This window comes from Lissotriton helveticus, chromosome 8, assembly GCF_964261635.1.
Source record: "Lissotriton helveticus chromosome 8, aLisHel1.1, whole genome shotgun sequence".
Classification (NCBI taxonomy): Eukaryota; Metazoa; Chordata; class Amphibia; order Caudata; family Salamandridae; genus Lissotriton; species Lissotriton helveticus.
The window spans coordinates 1,472,638,866-1,472,662,077 of NC_136069.1; the positions used below are offsets into that span (position 1 = coordinate 1,472,638,866).

General features: G+C 42.1%; 1 protein-coding gene across 2 annotated transcripts in view; it reads right to left on the reverse strand.

Annotated features, from left to right (window-relative positions):
- The window catches only part of FAT3 (FAT atypical cadherin 3), a 741,111-nt gene that overhangs the window by 267,324 nt on the left and 450,575 nt on the right, over positions 1 to 23,212 (reverse strand). For both annotated transcript variants that reach the window (XM_078658413.1, XM_078658412.1), the window contains exon 5: positions 14,342 to 14,552. In XM_078658413.1, coding sequence (XP_078514539.1) covers positions 14,342 to 14,552 — 211 coding nt within the window. The remainder of the gene's footprint in view (positions 1 to 14,341; positions 14,553 to 23,212) is intronic.

Here is a 23,212-nt window from a genome sequence, read left to right on the forward strand (position 1 = left end):
TGTAATTGACAAACAGACCTGATTGGAGACCCACTGTTTAGCTGTTAATGGAATTAGGCCCACATCATAGTTCAAACAGTGCCTCATTTGTAAAAAAGTTCCAGGCACAAGGTATTTCGCTGCAGATATTACCATTCACAGATCCTGCCACTGCTGCTGAGCTACAGTGCCAGCATTACTTACAAAGTACCGGACTTAAACAAGTGTGACATTTTAGACTATTGCAGGTCATCCCAAGCTGTAGTGGTGGCCTAGAATTGCGAGTTTTATCTTGTGTTAATACACTGCATTGCTAAACACACGTACTGTACTTACAAGTAGGCGAAGAGGGCCGTTATGTGGTGTGCTCTCTTAAACAAGTGCCGGTGTTTAAAAAGAAATGCTGTTGCAAAGCACCGACAAACACCCGCACACATTAAGCTTTGAATCCAAATCTGCTGCACCACACACCAGGCAGTGATGACCAGCAAACTGGTCTAAAAGGCCAAAAAACTGCCATCACCAGAGGCAGCATCGCACGTATCCTCAATATCACCAGACATGACAAGAAGGGAAAATAGGAGACAATCCTATTGTATCCAGGCACTCAGAATGAAGAAAATCAGCCCACCTACCACATATCAGGCTTGCGATAAGCTTCCCGCATTATATACTGATGCCGATGACCCATCCGTTCAAAGGGAGCATCATCAACAACTCACGAGGAAACCTACTTCACCACTGCCTTGTTACCCAAGATGGAATATCCTCCTTCCCCCTAATTTACACAATTTGGCTAGCCCTATTCCCTGTCTATCTTTAAAGTGCGCCACTTATATCCAGTTGTTTCGGTCTTCGAGAAGTGTACGCATATATAGAGACTACATTACAGTTAACTGTAATATGGTCCACTATTGCCAATAAAGGCTTCTAAGGTGACATCACCAACCACAACTCCAAAGGCCGAATGTTTTTTAAATGTCGCCAGAACTACGAAATTGCAAGATAGTGCTATATTAGACATGTTACCTGTTACACATTTTTTTATAAAATAAATGTTTATCTTGGGGCATTTAGCTAGAAAAAAAAGTTTTCTTCAAAATGGTGCTAACAATCGGAACCTAGTAGAATTTGAATATCCAGTCTTTGTTTACGTTTTTTGAGTAAATTGTTAATAAAATGATGGTGAATGATGAGGGTCCGCACATTTAGGCAATTTTGTGGCTGCAGCATTTACCACATATTTATAGTTTTACGGCATTTGGCAAATAATCTACTCATAATTTGCTGTATACTTTGCCAAATTTTCAGATTTCAACAAAAACATTGTTTCTGTCTAAAATGGCTAAAAATATTAATGGCAAAGTGCTGCATAATGTTTATTAACATCCCATAATTTAGATAACGTTGCTGCATAATTTCATCCTCCAAAATCATAGAAGCCCAAACAATGTTAAAGGTAAGCAGATACTTCTCCCCAGACAAGAGGGAGTACTCATTCTACTCACATGCACACCGATCCTATTCTCGCATCGATTATTTGTTTATATATCACGACCTCACCCGCGATGCCCTAGGGGTCAAACTGTCCGATATTTCGCTCTCCGACCACGCCCATGTTGAGTTACTCCTGCAGGACCCGGCCGCCTGTCCTGCCCGGAAACGAAGGTGGTGTCTACCGCCAAGTATCCTTCGGGATGCAGCGGATGTTGAGGACATCAGGGGGGCCATTGCTTCCTACTTCGAGTGTAATGACCTGCCTGAGACGCCCTTCCCAGTGGTCTGGGAAGCCTTCAAGGCTACGATACGGGGGCAAATCACATCCCTCTCGATCGCGAGGTCGCGTGAGGCACGAGCGCTGGAGGACAAACTAACAGGAGATCTAAAGAAGGCAGAGATACAGGACCAGGGCGGTTCTACCTTGCGGTCGAGACAGCAGTTAGCTAATCTTAGAGGCCAGCTCAGGATGTTGCGCACAAATACGGCGGAGAACTCCCTCTTGGCATTACAACAGAGATATTTCGAGGGCGGGGAGAAGGTGGGGAGGCTACTGGCGAGGAGACTGAGAGCCCGAGCCGCTAAAGCGCATATAGGGAACGTTCAACTGCCGAATGGGACCAGGATCGCGGCGGCGAAGGATAAATGTCAGGCTTTCAGGGACTATTACGCCGCACTGTATACGGAAGAGAAACCGCCTCCAGAGCTGGTGAAGGAAGTACTGGGGCAGTATGGGGGGGCGACACTACACCCCCACTAAGCGAAGTTCCTGGAGGAGTCGATCACGCAAGAGGAGATAGCTTCAGCCATCCGAGAGCTCCCCCTGGGGAAAACTCCGGGGCCTGATGGGCTCCCTCTATCCTTCTATCGCATGTTCCAGGCGCAGCTCGGACCCTACCTTCTCCGGTTATATAACTCCTTTACTGATGAGGAGGGGCCATCCCCTGACATGGGACTGGCGGATATCGCCTTAATCCTCAAACCTGGGAAAGATCCTACAATGTGCGCGTTGTACCGCCCGATTGCTTTACTAAACACCGACTTTAAAATATACACCAAGTTGCTAGCGAGGCGATTGGACCCCCATATGCCGGGCCTGATAGACCCTGACCAGGTGGGCTTCATCCGCAACCAACACAGGGCTGACAACGTGCACAGGGTAGCACACCTTGTGGGGAAGGCCCATCACTGGCAGATCCCAGCCTGTCTTCTTTCGCTAGACGCGGAAAAGGCGTTTGACCGGGTGGACTGGTCCTTCCTCAGGGCGGTACTACACAAGATAGGGCTCGGCCAGAAGATGGTTACTAGGATCATGGCACCGTACCTTGCACCACGGGCCAGGATTCGTGTGAACGGGCAGCTCACGGAGCCGTTTAACATCGGGAGGGGAACCAGGCAGGGCTGCCCGCTTTCACCCCTATTATTTGCCTTGGCAATAGAGCCACTAGCGGATATGATTCGTCGGGTTCCTGACATCCATGGCATCCCTCTAGGCGGCCAAAACAACAAAGTAGCGCTCTTCGCGGATGACCTCATCCTTACACTTACTAAGCCCCAAGAGTCCTTGCCGGCAGTGCACTCAGCGCTGTGCCTCTTCGAACGTGTTTCTGGCCTGAAAATCAACCACAGCAAGTCCTGGGCGCTCAACCGTACCATCCCGAAGACAGAAATCCCCCATCTGGAACATATAGCCCCCTATCGGTGGACGGCACAGCATATCCGCTATCTTGGCTTACAGTTGACTCCCTCGCTGGATGGTTGGACGCAAGCCAACTGGAGGGAGAGCCGACGATCGGTCCTCACGATCGGTCCTCGAAGATCTGCAGAGGTGGAAGCTGCTTGTACCGTCATGGCTGGGCAGAATCAATGCGATTAAGATGTGCATTCTACCCAAAATCTTGTATTTATTTCAGTGTCTCCCCACCCCCATACCGCTCCATCACATAAGAATTTTGCAGAGAGACTTAACCAATTTCATCTGGGGGGGAGGAGGCCTCGCTTCTCCCAAGCCCTTCTCTTGGCACCGCGAGATCGGGGGGGTCTGGCCTGCCCTATCCTAGTGGAGTACTATTGGGCTGCGCACCTTTGTTTTATAATAGAATTGGGCGTAACTGAGAGCGAGAAGGGGTGCCTGCATATGGACAGAGCCGTGACTGGACGCACCATCTGGGATGTGGCGTGGAAACCTAAGGCGGGGCGGTCCCCGAGTGCATACTTGGCGGTGCCCATGAAAACGGTGCTGGAGATCTGGGACAGGATAGCGGTACGCAGGGGCCTCACAACCTTTCCCTCGCCGCACACCCCACTTGAGGGGAACCCGAGCTTCCCCCTGGCCCATCGTACCAGAGCTTTCCATAAGTGGCCTCAGGGCAACTGTAGAGTACTTACGGATCTATTTGATGGGGGCTCTCTTAAGACCTTCGCCCACTGCAGGGAGGAATTCCGAATACCACCCGAGGCTGGGATGCAATATGCTCAACTGAGGCATTGGGTACTAGCAGATGAAACGTACCAGGTGGCTACACACGCTTTCACCCCGTTTGAGCGGCTAGCTCGCTCCTTTACTGAATCGAGGGGCCTGATCTCAAAAATTTATCAGATTCTGCAGCATCCTCTCACGCCGCCCTCTCATCCGTACCAGCAACGCTGGCAATCTATCTCGGGCACGGACATCGCCCCGGTACAGTGGCTCCGTTTGTGGCGCGACATACCCAAAGTATATCATAGCATATCACAACAAGAGAATGCATATAAAATGATGACCAGTGGTACTACACGCCACAGCATTTGCACAAAATGTTCCCGGCCTCTTCCCCTGAGTGCTGGAGGTGTCGGTCTGCGACTGGAGATTTTCTGCACATATGGTGGACCTGCTCTTCGCTAACCCTCTTCTGGAAGGAGGTCTTGAGCCACATCAGGGGGGTTCTGGGGTTTCCTCTACCTGAAGCCACTAGCACGATACTACTGGGTGTCAAACCGGCAGGCCTGAAGGCCCTAACCCGGAGCGACTGGGCATTGGCGCTTCAAATGCTGGGAGCAGCTAGGCAGCTCATTGCTTTATATTGGAAAAAGACGGAAGCGCCGCCCATTGTTGCGTGGTTTGTGCGACTCTGGCATGTCATAACAATGCAACTTCTCAAAGCTAGACTGCAGGCTCGCGACACACGCTTTAAGGCGGTGTGGCAACCTCTGGTGAAATATTTATGTACAGTAGAACATGCGCGACACATGCCCCCTAAGCTCCGGGCGCTGTGACTAGTGGAGGACGCAGTGGCCCCCCCTGAGCCGGACAGGCTGCTATCATAGAAGCCCCAGGGCGTGAGGCCTAGAATGCTCTAGGCGCTACGGGCAGTCCAACTGTCCGGCGCGACGCTCTTCCCCCCCGCCCTCTCCGATGCACCCTCGGCCCCTTCTCTTTCCTAGTCTTATCCCTTTACTTATTCCTGCTGTCTTCTATGATCTGCTGTCATCTTTTCTGATATTCTGTTGAAGTTCGGACCTCCTTGGTCTCATAGTTTTAACCATTCTGGGTTACTGGTTACATTTGGTCCTAGGGACCGGGCTATCTTAGGCAGTGACTGTCGGGTGTACACTGGGTAATATGTGACGCGGCCGGCCCTGCTGGGTTGTAGGCGGAACGCTGTGTACAATGTTGTTAAATTTGAGAACTGTCAATGTTATTTATTGCATTTTGCCTTGACGCGGCCGGCCCTGAAGGGGTTGTAGGCTTAACGCTGTGTACCAGTCACTCTCCTGCATACTCCCTGTTTCGGGGGTGAAATAAAAAAAGACTTGGAAACAAAAGGTAAGCAGAGTTGTTTAGCAGGCGTCATTTTTAAGATGAAAAAGGATTTCACAGGCAACCATGAAAATATATATAAGTATGCACATGTAGTTGCTTATATACTCACTAAATCCATATCTGAGACATGCTTATCGGACCTCACTAAGCAAAAATCACTGTACCGAGTCCAAGTAATTTATTTCGAATAGCAAATCTCAAAATTCATCACACTGTCCAAAAAATACATAACGCTTCATAAATCCCTTTTTTCTGATTTTATTCTATTCTTGTCAATTTCATCTCAAGGAACACAATTGCCCAAGAAGTAATACATTGTCAAAGCACCCAACAAAGTTATTATCTAAAACAGTCAAAACCCGAGTAGCTCACAAAAGAAAGCAAAATCCATAAAGCTGTAAGGAACACGTAAACAACCCTGGATTAAAGGATGTTTTGTCTTCGGGCATAGCTCTCATTATTCCAGCTCTCTGCTTGAAATTGCACGGTGGGAAACGCTGCAGCATTTCCACCACATGGAATTACTGAGTGGGATTTTATTAGAATCACAGCTGTGAGACATCCTCATATCTTTATTTTGGTATGTGCTGAAAACGCTCCGTGAAGCTACTTAAATTAACTGAAGTCTGTTCTTAAATACCAGGATGTTTATGTCTGAGATTCTGTGCTCATTGACTATTCATTTGTAACAGCAGAAATATGAGGCTTTTCATATCTAAAGTTTTTTTTAAAATAATTTCGAATTTAGAAGCCCACTTTCTTTATCTTTGAATTAGGTAGAGTGATCTTCATATATCGGACAACGGAGAGAATATGATTTCTCACATATATAATATCGGCTATCAGATATATAGAGTAAGTGCATCCAAACTCAAAGGGCTTGATACACAAATGTAAGCTTTTGTGTAAGTTTACAATTCTTTGCTATTCACAAAGGTGTTTTACTAGTAATATCTTTACAACCGAGGAGTCTCTACATATAAAAAGATAAGACAGTTCTATCTTTTAATGTGCGGAGACTCCATAGTCATAAAGATACTATTAGTAAAATTCTTTTTGGAATAGCAAACTATGGTAAATTTACACAAAAATTTAAGTTTATCTATGTGAATCAGGTCCAAAATAAAGGACAGTTAAGACCTTCAGCAATCATTGTTGAGTAAGTGTGGTTGAGCAATACTTCAACTCAAAATAAAGTAGAGTTAAGACCATCAGCAGTGATTGTTGCTTAAGTGTGGTAGAGCAATAAGTCAAATAAAAATAAAATTAAGAATTTAAGACTTTATAGTTGCTTAAGTGTAGTTGAGCAATAATTAATCTTCTTTAAAAGAACAATACAAGGCCCATAATTAATGATTGACACTATTGCTATCAACTTGTTTCTTTCGACATTTAACTATGTACTGCTGCAGGATAATAAGTAAGTAAGTAATGCATTTATAGAGCACACAAATGCTGGTGCTGAAATGTAACAAGTGATGGAACTGTTGAAGAACAAGAGGATTAGATTCACCTGGTCGAGAACAGTCAGGTCTTAAGCATTCTCCTGAACAGGAGTCTGTTATCTTGTAACCTAATAGCACCCGAAAACTAGTTCCATAGTTTAGCTGCCAGATAGGAGAGGCTTCTACCCCCCCACATCTAGGGACCTGAACTAGTCCTCTATTGGCTGATCTAAGATAATGCAGCTGTAGTGAGGCAAGGTCACATTTCCTGTCCCTGTATTCAGTTCATTCCCACTCAACATCGATCATAATGGATGCACTTTGTGAAATAGAGATGAAAAGATTTTTGTACACGGATTTTACAAGCCTATTGCATCTCAAGTGCACAGCTGGTTCAACTATTGAAAACAAATTGATGAAAAATAGATTCTTTCAAGCTCTATGTCAAGTTATTGAATATTCAAAACACACACCCGTTGGAAACTATGAAATCTACTAACTAGGACCAAACGTTGACGTTATATTCTGCCTTAAGATTCGAAATTTTAAAACATTTGTTCCATTTTTATACCTTGAAAGTAACTTGTAGTTCCAGCTTCTATGACACATTAGATAATTATTGTTATTTAAACAGTGCAACCTTAACCATAGGGACACGGAAGTGCTGTCCATCTACATCGCAAAGAGTGAAATAAGAACTAGTGCAGTAATCTAGTTGGTAACATTTGGTAACATTTGCAGAATCAGTGCAAACGTTCAAAGCCATCCATCTTTCCTTTTGTCCCTGGTCATAAGAGGACATGAGTTCATACTTGAAGGTTTATCAGATAGATCTAAAGTCCGCTAAAGGTAAACCTTTTCCAGCCAGACAAGCCACAGATGTGTAATGGCTCAAACCCTAGCTGGCATGGTTCTACGTATGTTGAGTGCGCCTCTATAGTGTTGGTAGGCACGGCCCCGCTGAACAAGCCTCATCAGATCTTTTACAGTTGACCAAAGGTCCTCCCTACCCACACCAGCCATCATGGGACTCCAAAACTTTATTTTACTTATCTAAAAAAAATAACCTCAGCAATCATATCACTCACGATCACAGCAGTTAATATACACCAGAAAGGAAGTGGAGGTATGCATTGTATATCCACTATAATGGTTTCACACTGGTGAGCAACACTTCCATAAGCTTTCTAAAATAACTGAAATGATTTTGCATGCAGCAGGCCAATGCGATGTGAATTGCATGTTTGGAGGTAATAGGGAATCTGGAATAGGACCAGTTCATGAGACGGTCTGGCAGAATAAAGTTGTATTTCAGCAGATGGATGTACGTTGGTCCATAGTATCATATTTCTGGGATCCTCACTTTGCAACAGATGATCCTTTTGTTTGTACCTGCCAAGTCCAAATGCAGATCATCATCAAAAGATAGGAGACTGACCATTAGTCTAGCAGAATATTGGCATCAAAATGAGATCATATTGCAGTGCTTTAAGAAGTTAAGAGGTATGACGTCTGTTACCACAAGTGTCATTGATTCCCACACTTAGCTCAAAATTATTGACGAATTTATATATATATATATATATATATATATGTATGTATGTATGTATATATATATATATATATATATATATATATATATATATATATATATATATATATATATATATATATATGTATGTATTTATTTAAATGGTATTTCTATAGCAAAAACCGAACCAAAAGGAAAAGGAGCACTGTACATGGTCAAAGACAAGCATAAAGTCAACTACCAAGTAGAGATAGAGCAAGATGGAGCTGGGTGGATGATGGTTAATGCATTATGATGTTGTGTTCTTCAAAGAGGTCAATTTCCAAGTATTTCACTACATTGAAACAGCTTTGGGAAGGCCCTAAAAAAATGTGGTGATGTTGTTCCAGATCCTGGGTGGATAGATGGAAAAGGACTGCTGTTTTGTTTTTTCTTTTTAGGGTTTTAAATCTACAATCTGATGGTGTCCAGGGTGAGGGTAAGCCAAAATCCACCTGAGGTGGTGAGCCTGTCTGCAAGATAATGAGGGGTGCTGATTGTGAAACATTTATAAATGATGCAGCTGATTATGAAGATGGTGCAGGACAGAATGGGAGTCAATGGAGTTCTGTTGGGGGTTGATGTGGTGATGTGATATTTCGTCAGGCTTTGGATGCCATGTCTGCAGCATGTTGAGTGCCTCTTAGGCGTGTCAGTGTGGCATCTGGCGGTTCATGGAGTATGACATTACTACCATCTAGATGCAAGAGTATGAGGGCTTGAACAGCAATTCTAAAGTCGTTTTCTGGAAACGGTTTGACTCCCCTTACAAAAGAGAACTGGTACAAGACCAGTTTCTTTTGCCAGCACATTTCTTGAGGGTGAGGTTGGTGTCCATGGTGCATACAAGTGACTTGGCCTTCTAAAGTTTGAGTTCTAAACCGTCAAGGTTCATGCCATTCAGCCAAGTTTATACTACAGGTTATTGTTCTTGACAAATACCAGAAATTGTGCCTTGGTTGGGTTGATCTTCAGGTAGGCACTGGACATCCAGGTCTCGTTGATATGCAGGCGGTTTATGAGGCATTCGATGTCTGAAGCAGAGGAAACGTTCAAATAGAGTTGAGTATAATCAGAATATTGGTGAATCTTGATCCTTTTATCCATGAGCAGAGCACCAGGTGGCTCTATGCATAGCTTGAAGATGACAGAAAGCAGTATGGAGCCCTGAAGTTCTCCTGAGGTGATAGGGATAGTTTGTGACCTGGGTGTGGCCATGTGAACTAACTGGCATCAGTTGGAAAGGTAGGAGGAGAACCAATAAAGGACATTAATGGTAAATCTCATTCGAGATTCCAGGGTGCACATGAGGGTGGGACGTTTGAATTTGTCATAGGCAGATGAAAGATCCAGCAATATCAGCAGGTAGGCATAATTTTCATCTGTGGTCAAGAAGGTATGGTCTGTAATGTGTAAGGCATTGTTTAAAATGCTGCAGAGTGAGCTGAAGCCAGATTGCCATTAGTGCACAAGGCAACGGTTACCATTGATATGGTCTTGGATTTGCACATAGACTGCTTTTTCAATGATCTTGTTCATGAATGGTAGGTGAGTGATGGGCCTGTATTTGGCAAGGTCATCAGTGTCTAATGTAGGTTTCTTTAGGAGAGGGAGGATCGGGCCTGGGTTAAGAGCCTCTGGGAAGACGCCTTAGGAGAGAGAGGCATTGACAATAATACGTAGGGGTAAGAGAGCATCCCCAGAGAGTTTTGATGAATGAGGATGCTAAGACATCATCTTAATAAGAAGTTGAATGGAGGAAATTGAGTATGTTAGTGAGACTGGGAGAGACAGAGCTTTGAAGGCTGATCATTGTGGGAAGTGGTGGGTGCAGGAATTGAAGCAAGCTTAGTGTTGTCGGATCGTCTATATTTTTTTACAGAAGAAGAGGTTAATAACATTGCACTTTTCTAAAGAGTGAGGAAAAGGTGGGTCTGACAGGAGGTTGATGCAGTGCTTGATTGTGTTGAACAGCATCTGCTTCTGTTGGTTGCTTCACTGATAGTATGGTATAGTTTTTTACTTTAGCTAATGTGATGAGCTTTCTTCATGATGAGCGGAGGGGCTTCAGTATCAAGAAGTCCTCCAGAGTTCTGTTTTGCTTCCATTTTCTTTCCTGTCTTCGGGTGGGTCAGTTATTGTCAGAAAGGTCTTTAGGGTACCAGGGTGCTGAAGGCTTTGGTCTCCACCTGTATGTTGTAATTGAGACTTGGATGTTCACAAAGCTTTCCAAAATATAGTTGTTTACAAGGATGTTGGCATAAGATGTGGAGTTGATGGGGTGAGAGGTGAGTTCAAACATGAGGTTGTCTATTTGACAATTCTTTGAGTGATCTAAAGGTTTAGTCTTATCTTTTGTGTTGTCCTTGGTTTGTTGGTGGATACTAATCATGGACATAGTGATCAAGCGGTCGATCCATTCAGGGGGTATAGTTGTTTTGCCTTGGATTGTTGGTGATGCTGAGAAGACAGGGTCAAGGATATCGTCTTTGGAGTGTGTTAATTGCCTCTCATGCCTTACCACATTGAGTGTATAAAATAAATGGGGTTGACAAGGGTGTCTCTTATTTTTTGAGCGTGTATTGTCTGGAGGTTGAAGTGACGGATGAGTGTGGTGTGGGCATTTCGGATGGATCAGGTGGTGAGGAAGTCTGAGAATTCATCAAAGAAGCTTTTGTGCTGCCCAGAAGACCTGTAGATGAGATGGAAGGCAGCTGTCTGAGTTGAGAGAGCGAGAGAGAGAGAGAGAGCAAGAGAAAGAGAGACATTTTTGCAGAGTATAGGCAAAGGGTTGGTGCCAGCACACAGATGCAGATATAATGAGTGCCTTGGGAGACTGCAGGAGGGGCAAGTAAAAGCCCAAGAACACAAATGTGGCTGGCTCCTCAGCAGAACTCTCCAAGAACTCTCCATGATCATCACCTAAATGAGAATGTTGAGATGCAATAGAAGACTGGAATAGGGAGGATATTTCCAAGGGATGGATGGGTGATGGAGATGAATGAGTGCATCCTTGAACCACCTTCATCAACTGCACCACTGAATGGTTAGCTGTATGCAAAAAAATTGGACCTAAACCATCCGAAATACATTTATTTGCTTGCCATCTTACTGTTCAGAAGTAATGCTAAGAAAAGGCACCTTATATCATGAGAACATCAATTACTGTAGTGCCACGTAACAGCTGGGAGGCACTGCAGTGAGTATCTATTACCTAAGGCTCTTCTGCCTCTTGGTTCAATTATTTCAATTATTTTAATTTTAATTTTGAATGTACATTTTGGAAAAACTGCAATATGTTGTCAAGAAGAAAATGCTGTTTTTCGGAGAATAGATTTGTGTTACTGGTTGAAACAGTGCTTGTGCAGTGTGCAGATAAGAATTTGTGGTAGGTAAAGTACAAGAGTTCAACCAGGAAATGGGCTTACCCTGGTACTTCAATAAAACTAGTTAATTATCATTAAAGGATTCACAAACACTACACAACATCTGTAAACAGTGCCACAATTCTAAGAAAAAGACTTTAGTGGTGAAGAGTCCCTCTACGCTTGTGCGAGCAGCACGGCTGCAAAAGTGGTACACAGTGAGAACAGTGACTTACCAAAGGCCCAACTAAGCTGCGGAAACTGTTTCATTAAAAGAACATGTCAAGGATTACAGAAGAAGAGAAACCTTTGCACATGGACTCACACCTGATCGCTTCAAGCAAATATTACATGCGACTAAAGTTTCCCAGAAGGGAAACACTGTTAGTTTTCATTGTTTTAAGTACACTGACACACATCTTATGTGAAAATGAACAAAAAAGAGAGAACAGAATAGCAAAAGACAGGTGGGAGGGCATGCATGGGAAGGGTTATATCAGAAGTGAATGTAAAAAGAAGCATACACATGTACACAATGCCTTTCACGGGTTAACGGTGAAAACTGTTGCGGAACATTTAAAGCAACGTTCGACACAGCTTATGCCAAGATGGATTCCAGTAGCTAATAAAGTCCCTCTCAATTTTGTATTTCTGGTATTAGTGACACAGTGAGTAGCACAGTACAAGAGGACAGTGCATAACTGTGAATATAAAGTAATTCTATTCACCCATAGTGTTGGGTATTCTATGCAGTAGAAGTACTAGTATATTATATTATATTATATTATATTATATTATATTATATTATATTATATTATATTATATTATATTATATTCTTAAATGTATGTCAGGTTAAATTCTATTATTAGCTATATAACATGTAAAATGTTAAATAATATAATATGATATTATATAGCATGATATCATTTAATTCAATATAATAATATATTATATTATATCATATATTATATTAAAGTATATTATATTATATTATTTATTTTATGCAACGTTATATCATATCATATTATTATATATTTGACATATTAAATACCTACTAAAAGAATCTAACATGACATATATGATAGCAAATTATATTATATTATATATACTTAGTATATATGTATATAAATATAATGGAAAGGACGAATGCTACGCCTTGTAACTGGCATTTGTGAACATGTGATCTCATTTGCTGTCAGAAAATACAAATATGGCTGATATGGAAATATGCATTCCAGCAAATGCGTTTGCGCGAAGGGTACCTTCAGTCGAACAGTTCTGCCCACAAACTGTCTGTAGAATATAGAACATCTCTCGAGCATGCTTGCCACCTTCAAGCAGTGCAGTCAGGAGGAGCAGAAAGAGAACGGAAAGCAGAAAGGGTCAAGACAGGAGAGCACTGCAGTACAGCAAGTTAAAAGACAAAAGAAAACGCCTTCGGAAAGGAGATTAGTGAAGTTTAGCACTAGAATTTAAATGAGAAACAGGAAATAATTAATTGTAGAAGACAGCATAGAAAAAAACAAAGAACTCTTAATTGCAATGAAAGCTCCGGGGTGTTCATTATGTACTTCAGTGTATTCGTCAGTAGTTTTGTTATTCTTGTTAATGCATTCGCATGGAATGAACTACAGCTATGTGGGCTCAAGGGCAGTGATAACGTAGCCCTTTGTTTAATAGTCCAACAAAATAGCAAAAGAACTTCATACAAGGCGGCCTCTCAACAGCAATATTTTCATGCAGATCCATGCAAATGCTTCATTTAACCAATGGGCGCCGGGAAACCCTTTTTGGGTAGCTGCGCGCGTTACAAAACTAATTTAACCACTTGGATGCTAAGGGGTGTGCTAGGAGGACCATTGACTTTCCATTGAAATCAATGGAAACTCCATGACGAGCTGGGCTCGTCATGAGCGTCGAAGGGGTTAATAAAAATAACAATAATAATAATAATAACTGCACTGGTGCTATACGCTCAGGGGCAGATTTACCAACATTTCACGCAACGTAGCTAGTCAACCTTCTGCACCGCTCTATGTGAAAGAGAGACAGTACAAACGCACCATATTTACTAAGATATGGAGCATTTCTGCTGCTTCCTAGCGCTGGAGAACTGTGAGCTGCGTAGCACCCAGAGTTATGAGCAGGATTATTTTTTGAATGAATGGCTACCTTAGAGGCATGTTCCTCTTTCTATGTGCACCGCACATAGAAAGAGGAAGTAAAGAGGAGAAATAAAGATATTTCTCCTCATTACGCCTCGGTCAGGGCATCACAGCATTTTGACTCAATCTCAGATTTACTGACCTTGATTGTGTCAAAAACCATGGCTGGAAGCGGGGAAATGCCACACTATACCCCTGGAACACTCCCTGCCACAAAATAATGCAAGGGAGTGAAATGCACTGCTTCGCGTTACCTTGGGTTTATTAAACCATGCAGAGCCGTGCAAGGTGGCTTTGCATGGCTTAGTAAATTCCAGTTAAATGCTTGTGTTGCCTTGCTTCACTTTGCATGATACCAGGACTACAAAGGCCTATCTCTTGCGTACAGTTTGCGCACATTTCTGTATAGAGTCTTACTCTCCCATATGCTATAGTTAACTTTCTTTTCAATATTTATCTCTTCTTCAGAAAATGGTTGATGATGCACAGTTTCTATGCTTTTTCCAACTCAACATACCTTCCACGTCAAACCACAGAGGGATGTTTGCTGGCTGCACAGTGACCACTCCCACGATTTCGGTCACCTTGTCGCTTTCCATGACTGTAAAGTTGTAGAAAGGTTCATCAAATGTAAGTGTCACAGAGCTAGGAGGGGGTTTCTTGATCCACTCAATGTGCAGGCGTGCCGAGGAAGACTTTTGTGGGCGTCCGTTGTCCACTGCTTTTATCTAAATCAATTAAAAAGAAATTGAAGTGGCTTGAGGAAAGGTGACAATGTTTGATTCAACGTTAGAGTATGACCAATTAGTTAAGTCAATAATCAAAATCAGATACAATAACACTAAATGTGAGTAGTGAAGAAATACATTCAAGGAAGTGACCAAACAAAGCTGATGAATGCTTGAAATATTTTCAGTTACATTTCAATCTCATCAATATCATCCCTAGCTCTGTGAAAAGGTTCTTCATAGATCCACCCAGAGCACTCCTCCAACTCTGGCTGCTTCCACTGTAGCTGGAGGGGATATTAGTTTTTTGGCTTTACAGATATCTTTTCAGTGTTTACACTTTTTCTCATGTTCTTTTCACACACCGCCTTGGCTCTGATTATGACCTGAGCCAACGAAGAAGGTAGAAAGAACTAAGTGGGCAATACAATTACCAGCATCCATTTCAATCATATTTGCATATTGGCCCAGTAATGCGGTAAGCTCTACAACCATTGTGCAAGAGTGCTCCAAGAGACACCTCTGAAAGTTACTGGGAGAAGTGCACTATTACTAAGTCATGTAAACAAAGCACTTCTGTCTCTTACTTACTTATCGCCCATATTAATTTGAGATGAATTGTCATTACTCTTTGTGCTTTTTTTTTATGGTAGCCACCTTGGGATAAACTAGTACTCATACACTTAGCTTGACAGCCCCATCCAAATCTTGCCGCATACTGTCCACTGCTACCACATTAATTACACATTTCCTTTTCAGTTCCACCCACAGACTAGGTGGAGCTAATAAGAGCAGTGAGTATGTGGAGTCGAAAGCATACAGTTATTAGGATAGTGGACCTTTCTCCAACCTTTACTACTAAAATATTTTTTCAGTATATTCGGTATAGGCAGTAGTAATTTGCTTACATAACTTAGCAATAGTGCAGGCAATATTTTTAATGTGGCAGACAGAAATGCTGGGGTGGAAATAGATTATGCAAAGTAATTCCTTACTGTCCTAGCAAGAGGAAAAAGGTGGCAAGTAATTGTTTCATCACCAAGCAAACCAGAGTGATGGCCATCTCAATGCAGGCTGTGTCCACCAAAATTGATAGGCAAAGATGGCATTGTGGGGGAATCGGGTCTGATTTGCATATTCCATCTACGAGCAATCATATAACATTGGTCTTGGAATGCAGGTTGGCGGCCTCCTTCAGTTGTGGATTTTTTCTTTTAATGGGGTGTTAACATCTGCCTGTCAGTAGGCATCACCAGCACTGGGAAGGCACTATTGCCCCTTTGAGTAGTGTCACCATGCCTGTCCAGACAAGAAGGTACTCATTGACAGATTGGCAGACCTGGCCGTTTACTACGTACTTCCTCTATGTCACATATCGCACATTTTGTAAATAATGTCCTGTTCAAATATTTTCTTAAGTCTGTTTTAATTACTATTTTAGAAGTGCAGTTTCTAAAATCAATGCGCTTTAAGTCACTGTCCACTGCGGAAAACATGTTAGAAATTGTATTCAAGGTGGTGTTAACTCTGCACATTTCCAGAATGTATCTGGCAGTTCAAATGAGTAACAGTTAATGGAGATTATAGGAAGGAGCTGGCCAATTGAGGCATTAGAAGAACACTTGGGTCTTGAAGGATGAAAGGATGTATCTATCTTGAAGGTTTAATCAATTGCAATTAGCAGAAATGCAGGTCGCGCGTAGGACAGTCTGGACAGTCTGGAAGCCTGCGGTGCCAGTGTAGTTTGAATGTGAATTACTTTTACATACATTTCATCTGATAACAACGTGATGTGGACACTGCTTCATAACATTATGTGGCATTACAGCTGTTTATTCTGCCATGGAACCATGAAACCATCAACAAGCAGATAGAACAAGCATTGGTAATGCCAATAGTTCTGGTTTAATATGCTGCACCCTGAACATTCACAGATATACAGCCCACACTGCATTTACATGGGCAGAGTCTTTTTGCCTCTGGATTGCTGGGAACGAGAGTGAGAGCAAGAAAGAATGGCTGTCATATCCGGTGCCATGGAGCAAAGCACAACAAAGAGTGGGCAAGAAGAGCAAAGCATGTGAGAAGGCATGTAGGGCTGAAGCCGAGAGCTGAGATACTCTGGATAAGAGGCAGCAAGTGCTTTGTGCACGATACAAACTATCTTAAACAAGATGCGTTTAGTTACTGGTAGTCCGTATAGGAAGTATAAATGAGATTTAACAGAGGCACGCTAAGTTAAAATAAATGACAGACGAGACATCTGCATTTTGCGAAATTTGAAGATGACAGGTGAAATATCACTGGGGTAACTCCCTTGGTAAATCTAGACTGTTCCTGTGTGATATCAGGTAATACATTGATCACCAACTGGCTCTAATGCTAAAAACAGCAACGCTCCTATATGGTCCTATGGCAGCACAAAGCTATGGATGTTCAGCTAGGCCAGACCGGTAGGGCCTTGCCAAGTATTTCAAAATGTGAAATGAGAACCCTACTGACTTCATCACCAAATTTAAATATAAATAAAGTAAGACTACTTGAACACAAACATTACCTTGTGATCTCTACCCAGAGAGAGCCTTTAAATATTTTCAGGAAACAGAAGGATACTTTGACATGAACATAAAGTCAATCTCTGAAGACACCAACCATTTACTGTGGCCAGGCCTAAAAAGCACCTATGTACTATTGCATTTTAAAAATATTTTCCAATGTAAAACTCCTTCCTATTGTATTCTGCAAATGGCTAAAAATGTAAAACCCCTTCTTATGGTGTTTGTCATGCCATTCACAATGTAAATTCCACTTCTACTGCATTTGATTGAGAGTTCACATTGTAAAATCCCTTGGTTCTGCTCCTGTCAGAGAGTTTACAATGTAAAACCCCTTCCTATTGCCCTTACCAGAGGTTTCACAATGTAGAGTATCTACCTATGGTGTTTGGCAAGAAGTTCACTTTTCTTTCCAATTGTATTTGTCCGAAAGTTCACAATGTAAACCCACTTCGTATGGTTTTTGGGAAGTAGTTAAATCAAAAACCGTTTCCTTTAATATTTTTCAGAGTTCACAACGTGAAACCCCTTCTCTTTGTATTGATCACAGGGTTACCTCCATGCAAAGTCATTTTATCCAATATTTAGTCTGGGGTCTTTGTTAAAAATACCCCTATCTGTTATGAACAATGGAACTACTTCTTAGGCAGAGTAATAGAGCTGTTTTTCCATCTAATGCAAGTAGAAAAGATCAGCCACAACACCTCTCATTAAGGTTACAGATATTTTCTTCCTTATTTCCTGAAATTACTACTTTCTGTTACTTCTCATTTGCCAGGTCCTACTGCAATCAATGCTACTACCTCTACCACAATTGCTACTACATTTACTACTGCTAAGAATGCTATGATAGCGAGTGAGTGCATGGGCACATTTATTGTCCACCTTTTGTATGCCAACCCAGTGGCCTTTATGTGCTGGTAATCTGGGTTTTGACATATTGGTATAAGTGCAATTAAAAGGCGTGTACAATGCACTGAAAAGATGCATGAGTGAACAGGTACTGCATTAAATACATTTTTAATACTGGACTGTTCAAAGGGAAGTTTCAGAGGGAAGCCCTGATGACATCATCCTGTAGGAGTGTCCAAAAGTGTCTGGCTTGGGGACCCTCTCAGGAGTGAGATTCTGGCGGCAAGGCAGGGACTATAAATATATGGAAAGTACAAATCTGTCCTAAATTTCTGATTTATTTTGCTTCGGAGTATCCAAATAGGGAGAGGGCAGAGCTCAAAGCCCTAATAGATGTGCCACTCTTGGGTCTGACCCATTGTCCCATGATGTGTGCTGCAGCAGGTGAAAGAGAAATGCAAACAACAAAGCTGACCAGTGGATGAAGAGGGCTAACGTTTGTGATATTAAAAGGTCTCAGCTAATGCCGGACCTAATCAAGACTGCAGTAAAACTGATTGCAGTTTTGATCCACAGTAGAAAAAGCTGGCAGCCAGTACAGTTGACCTATAAAACGACCAAACCTCAAATGTACTACCACCCAGACATTATTGGACCAATCTCTGGAATGCCTGCCCTTGCTGTGCTCCAATTGCATTTCATTAGCACTAGCACAGCACCCGCAGCATCTTTCATTCTTCGCCGGACTGCCGCATTCGTCAGCTCAGACGCGGGCTGTATATCCCGCGAACAGGCCTAATGAACTGCGCTGTCGGGCTAGCGAGCATGATTGCCCGCATTCTCATTTCATATTTTGTGTCATCTGTCACAGTGATTTCTACAACCTAGGAGTAGGGCCCAGTGATGAGGGTGTTACTGTACTTATCACTTTGAAGGAAAGATCCAATGTACCAATTTACTTGAAATCGATCAATAAAATGAACATGTCAAGGCTATGGACAGTCAAGGGCCAGCAGTTTTACAATCCTAGCCTTCTAAAAAAGTATAAGGGCCGGTGTTCGGTGAGGTTTTCCAATTGAAATAAACCAAATTTAGCATGAAAATGTTCACAGAACTGTTAACTAAGAGGCTAAGCAAAAGAAAAGTTAAAATCAAAAAACATTGTTTTTAATAGTCACTTTTCTTTTTACTGAGTTGAGACGAAATATTTATTTTTTCTATAAATTTACAACTCTCCTCTGAGACAAGAACAATGAATACATATTTTACTTCAACAGCGAAACAGAGACACACACCAAAGCCAACTGAGGTCTAGATTTAATATGCTACAGCAATAAGGTGCTGCAGGAAATACTGCTACATGCATTGAGCGAAGGAAAGAAACCTGCACTAAGGATGTCTTGTATTGTATTGTACCGTAATTGCATTTATTTAGCACTCACTACCCCAGATAAGGTGTCAAAGTGGTTTTTCGGCGAGTAGCTCGCTACTCCGGAACCCGTAAAGGATTAGTGGTGAATATGTCATCGACGGCACTGAAATAGATGCTTTGCGCCATGCACTGGTCACACGTAAGCAGTGGTTAGCATAGGATTTGGACCTGAGGTACACCCTCCACTAAAAAGTCTTAAATATAAAAAAACACAGAAAGTAAGCCATGTCAGATGCGTGCATTTGCATACAGAAGACATGTCATGCTTCTCTTCTACAAGCACAGTACTGCTTTGACCCATTGTTTGCATATGGTTTAACTTGGCGTTAGGTTTTGACACAAAGCTAAGTCAGACAATTTTGGTTGCTCTGGTTTTGCAAAACGTTGGGGTGTTTGCTCTGGTCCACACCTGCCAAGGGCCCGTGAGCGCATTTGCTGGGGGTTGACATGTGGTTGGGGCTGATGCAGGATTTCCGGCCTGGCAGCCACCAATTCGCGTTTCAATTTTGGTCAAGGAATGTCTTTGCACAGCTCCAATTCTCCCACAGTGAGTGCAGTTTTCTCAACAGTGGCACACTCTTCTGAGGATATGCATTTGAGGAAGGTTATGTGACAACTACAAGGCACACTAGGGTCAACACCTCCCACTACTGAATGCAGTCACTAACCCCTGCAGAATTGCAGGGATTCAGTGGCACTGCCCACTTATGCCTTTTATTATTTCTATTAACCCTTCCATTCCTTGTGTGGAGTTTTCCCCATCCTAGTCTAACCTTAGAAAGCCCCCTCTTAATGTGTTGGTCAGTAGGTACAATGATCATTGTATTTTCGGACACAGTCATCTATTCAGCATTGAAGAGGGTCACCCCATTTGGATCAACCCAAAAGCATCTAAAATGGTGTCAGAAGAGTTTAACCAGGATGCAGATGGGAAGCTCCTTAATTCTAATTTTGTTCTTCACTAAAGAACATTTATCAGTGGTAAAAGGTAGCGTCTAGGTGGATATATTTCTCTGCCAGTCATGTTTTTCAACGGGGTACTTCTTGCTGTGACTGTTTGCGCAAAAAATAAGCCAGGCGCTTCCATCAATGAGGTTGAGGTGCGCACCTTGGTGAGTTCTGAACAGCTTTAAGGGAATTGTTAATGACATAATAGATAAGAGTCACAGAACCTGCTGCTGAGCAATTCTCTAGTGTCTACAGTGAATTAGTGTTCTGATTGTGGCCCATGTGCAGACTTTGTTCTTGCTGGGGTTGCTTCCAGTTCCCTAAGTTCTGTCTTCAGTAAACGGCACCCAAATGGCCCAGCAGAACTAGATGCTCGTCGCTGCAGGCCCCTGGGGGCTTCAGTCCTCGTTTACAATAATTTCTCTTAGGAGTAGTCTTTCAGCAATGAGAGGTTCCCAGCCCTACAAACATAGATGACAGCCTCTATAGCAATGCACTAATCCAGAGGTCTTTGCTAGTGCTATTTCAGGTTTTGTCAGCACCTTGTAATCAGTGTAGAAGTGAGTTACTTTCCCCTGGCTTACAGTCATTCAAACAGTTCCTCAGGGACACCTTGTTAAAAGGATCCTACATTATAAAGCTAGACCAAAATCATGCTGCATTTTTGTTTTTACCTTCTGAAACCACTGAAGGTGGCTGTGATTTCTTTAGGGAGGACCTTGCGCTTGTCTGCTCTCAGCCTTTCTTTAACACTATGGGTCTACAGAATACCTTAAATCCTGTTTTATTACAGCTTGGAATGACTTAGAGGTTTGGCTGGCATTCCTTCTCAAAATAATTCTGCAGCTGTCATAAGATAGTTGTCAGGGGTTTATAAAGTGTACACGATCATGTCCTTTCTGGAGATGCTTGGGTTTGTGGTCCAAATACATGATAATTCTTTCCCCTAACCATTTTTTTAAATGTATGTATATGTTTTTAAAGCATGGTTACACCTGGAAATATCAGTGCACCCTACAAAGAACTAATGTGGACAACAAAAGTCATTAACATTTCTGAGGACTTCTGGAAGCGGTGGAACGTCTAGTGGTGAAGTGCTATACCATTTTTGTTTGGACTCTAGACCACCCCCACAATTTCTCAAGCTTTCTTAGACTAGGAGAAATGGACAAAAAAGTAAGTTATGTCGCCAAGCTTTCTCAGTCATGTGTGTACTTGCTGCTGATGAGATCTGTGTATGTTATGGAAGGTGCAGACTTGAATTCAGACATGGATACCTTGTCCTTTTATTGTTCTTGAAGTGCTTTAAAGGTATACCAATTGCAATTATCTAATAATGTTAATTATGAAAAGATTCTTTGTTAAGCTTACCAGGAATGTTTAATACAAATAAAACACTATCATTAAGTGAGTTACTGTCCCAAAAAGTCTATAGAGAGTTATGGCCTGCATAATATACTTTTGAGCTGTCTAGGATGCATTTTCTTTTCAGCAAATTCAGATGATAGCAATGAAAAAACAGAGCATTCTCCTCAATATTATGGCTGAATTGAGTCAAGACAGTCTGTACAGTGGGTCACTGGAGAAAAAACTCCCCATCGCATCGTTTTTTAAATTCTATTAGTCTCCTTCATCATTTGTACACTGCCAAGAGAACAAGCCAGGTCTTCTTACTTCAAAGTCATAAGATCACTTAGTGCATCTTAGCTCACTTGTGAGTTCTAGTACTACTGCCTAGATTCACAATCATTTGAGCTCCATCTGTTCAGGAACTCTAATCCAAAACATTGATTCTTTAGGACCCTCCATAATGTGATTATCCAGAGGCTCCATTCTTTTTTGTCTGGTCATCTAAATAATGTATTTGTGGAATGTTACATCTTCTAATGTTGAACAGCTGCACACTGGATATACGGGTTATGGTGACATACTTTCAAAAGGGCTAAATGACTTGCTTATGCATTTGAGCTATATATCATGATTCCATTAATCCTATCTAAACATTTGAAGTAGAAGGGTTCTCCCATTATGGAGGCCTTTTCAGTCCTAATATCCTCTTTTTTTGCTTTCTTACTGTCAATCCTCTTCTTCTTTCAGACTTCAGACCTGAAAGGCTGCTGTTCCTATCAGGCTTAGGAATTTCTCTGGGGATCACTGAAGCTTGACAAGCCTTTATCTAATGATGTGGCCTTCTTCAGGGTATCCAGAGAAATCAACCTCAGAAGACCTAGATTTCAGCATAGTCCAGATTATCCTATTGATAGAGATTGGAACACGTTTGGCCTTCTCTAGAAGTTATACCCGACTTCAGTAGGACTGATCATATCGTATATTAAAAAGAAATGCAAGTTAGCAATCCAGACGGTCACTGTCAGGTGGCACAAGGTTTTTGTGGGGCACCATCTGGTGCTTGGATGATTAATAACATTATTTAAAATGTCAGGGATGTTACCCCGCAATGCACATTTCTTTAAAATGTTCAAATTTGTTTTCCACTATTAATTTTCTAAGGTGAAACATGCCATTTTTCCTCAAGACTCTGGGCAGTTTTACAAAAGCATTTTTGAGTATGTGAAGTAGTACTCCATTAGTATTCATAAATGCCTTTGTGAAACAGAACTGTAACATCCAACTCAATGTCAGTAAAAATGCAATGAAGGAAGGCACCGTCCTTTCTATCAGAACTATTTGTATATAGTGTTCCTGGAATATTCCCATTTTAGATGTTTTTTGGCCAATTCACAGAGCATTTATGAGTTGGTGTAGTAGAAATGCAGGAGTACTTCTTCACACTCTCATAAATGCTTTTGTGAATTGACCGGTCTGCATCAGGTTAGTATTCTGTTTTAGCAAGTTTATGAGGGCTTGATAAT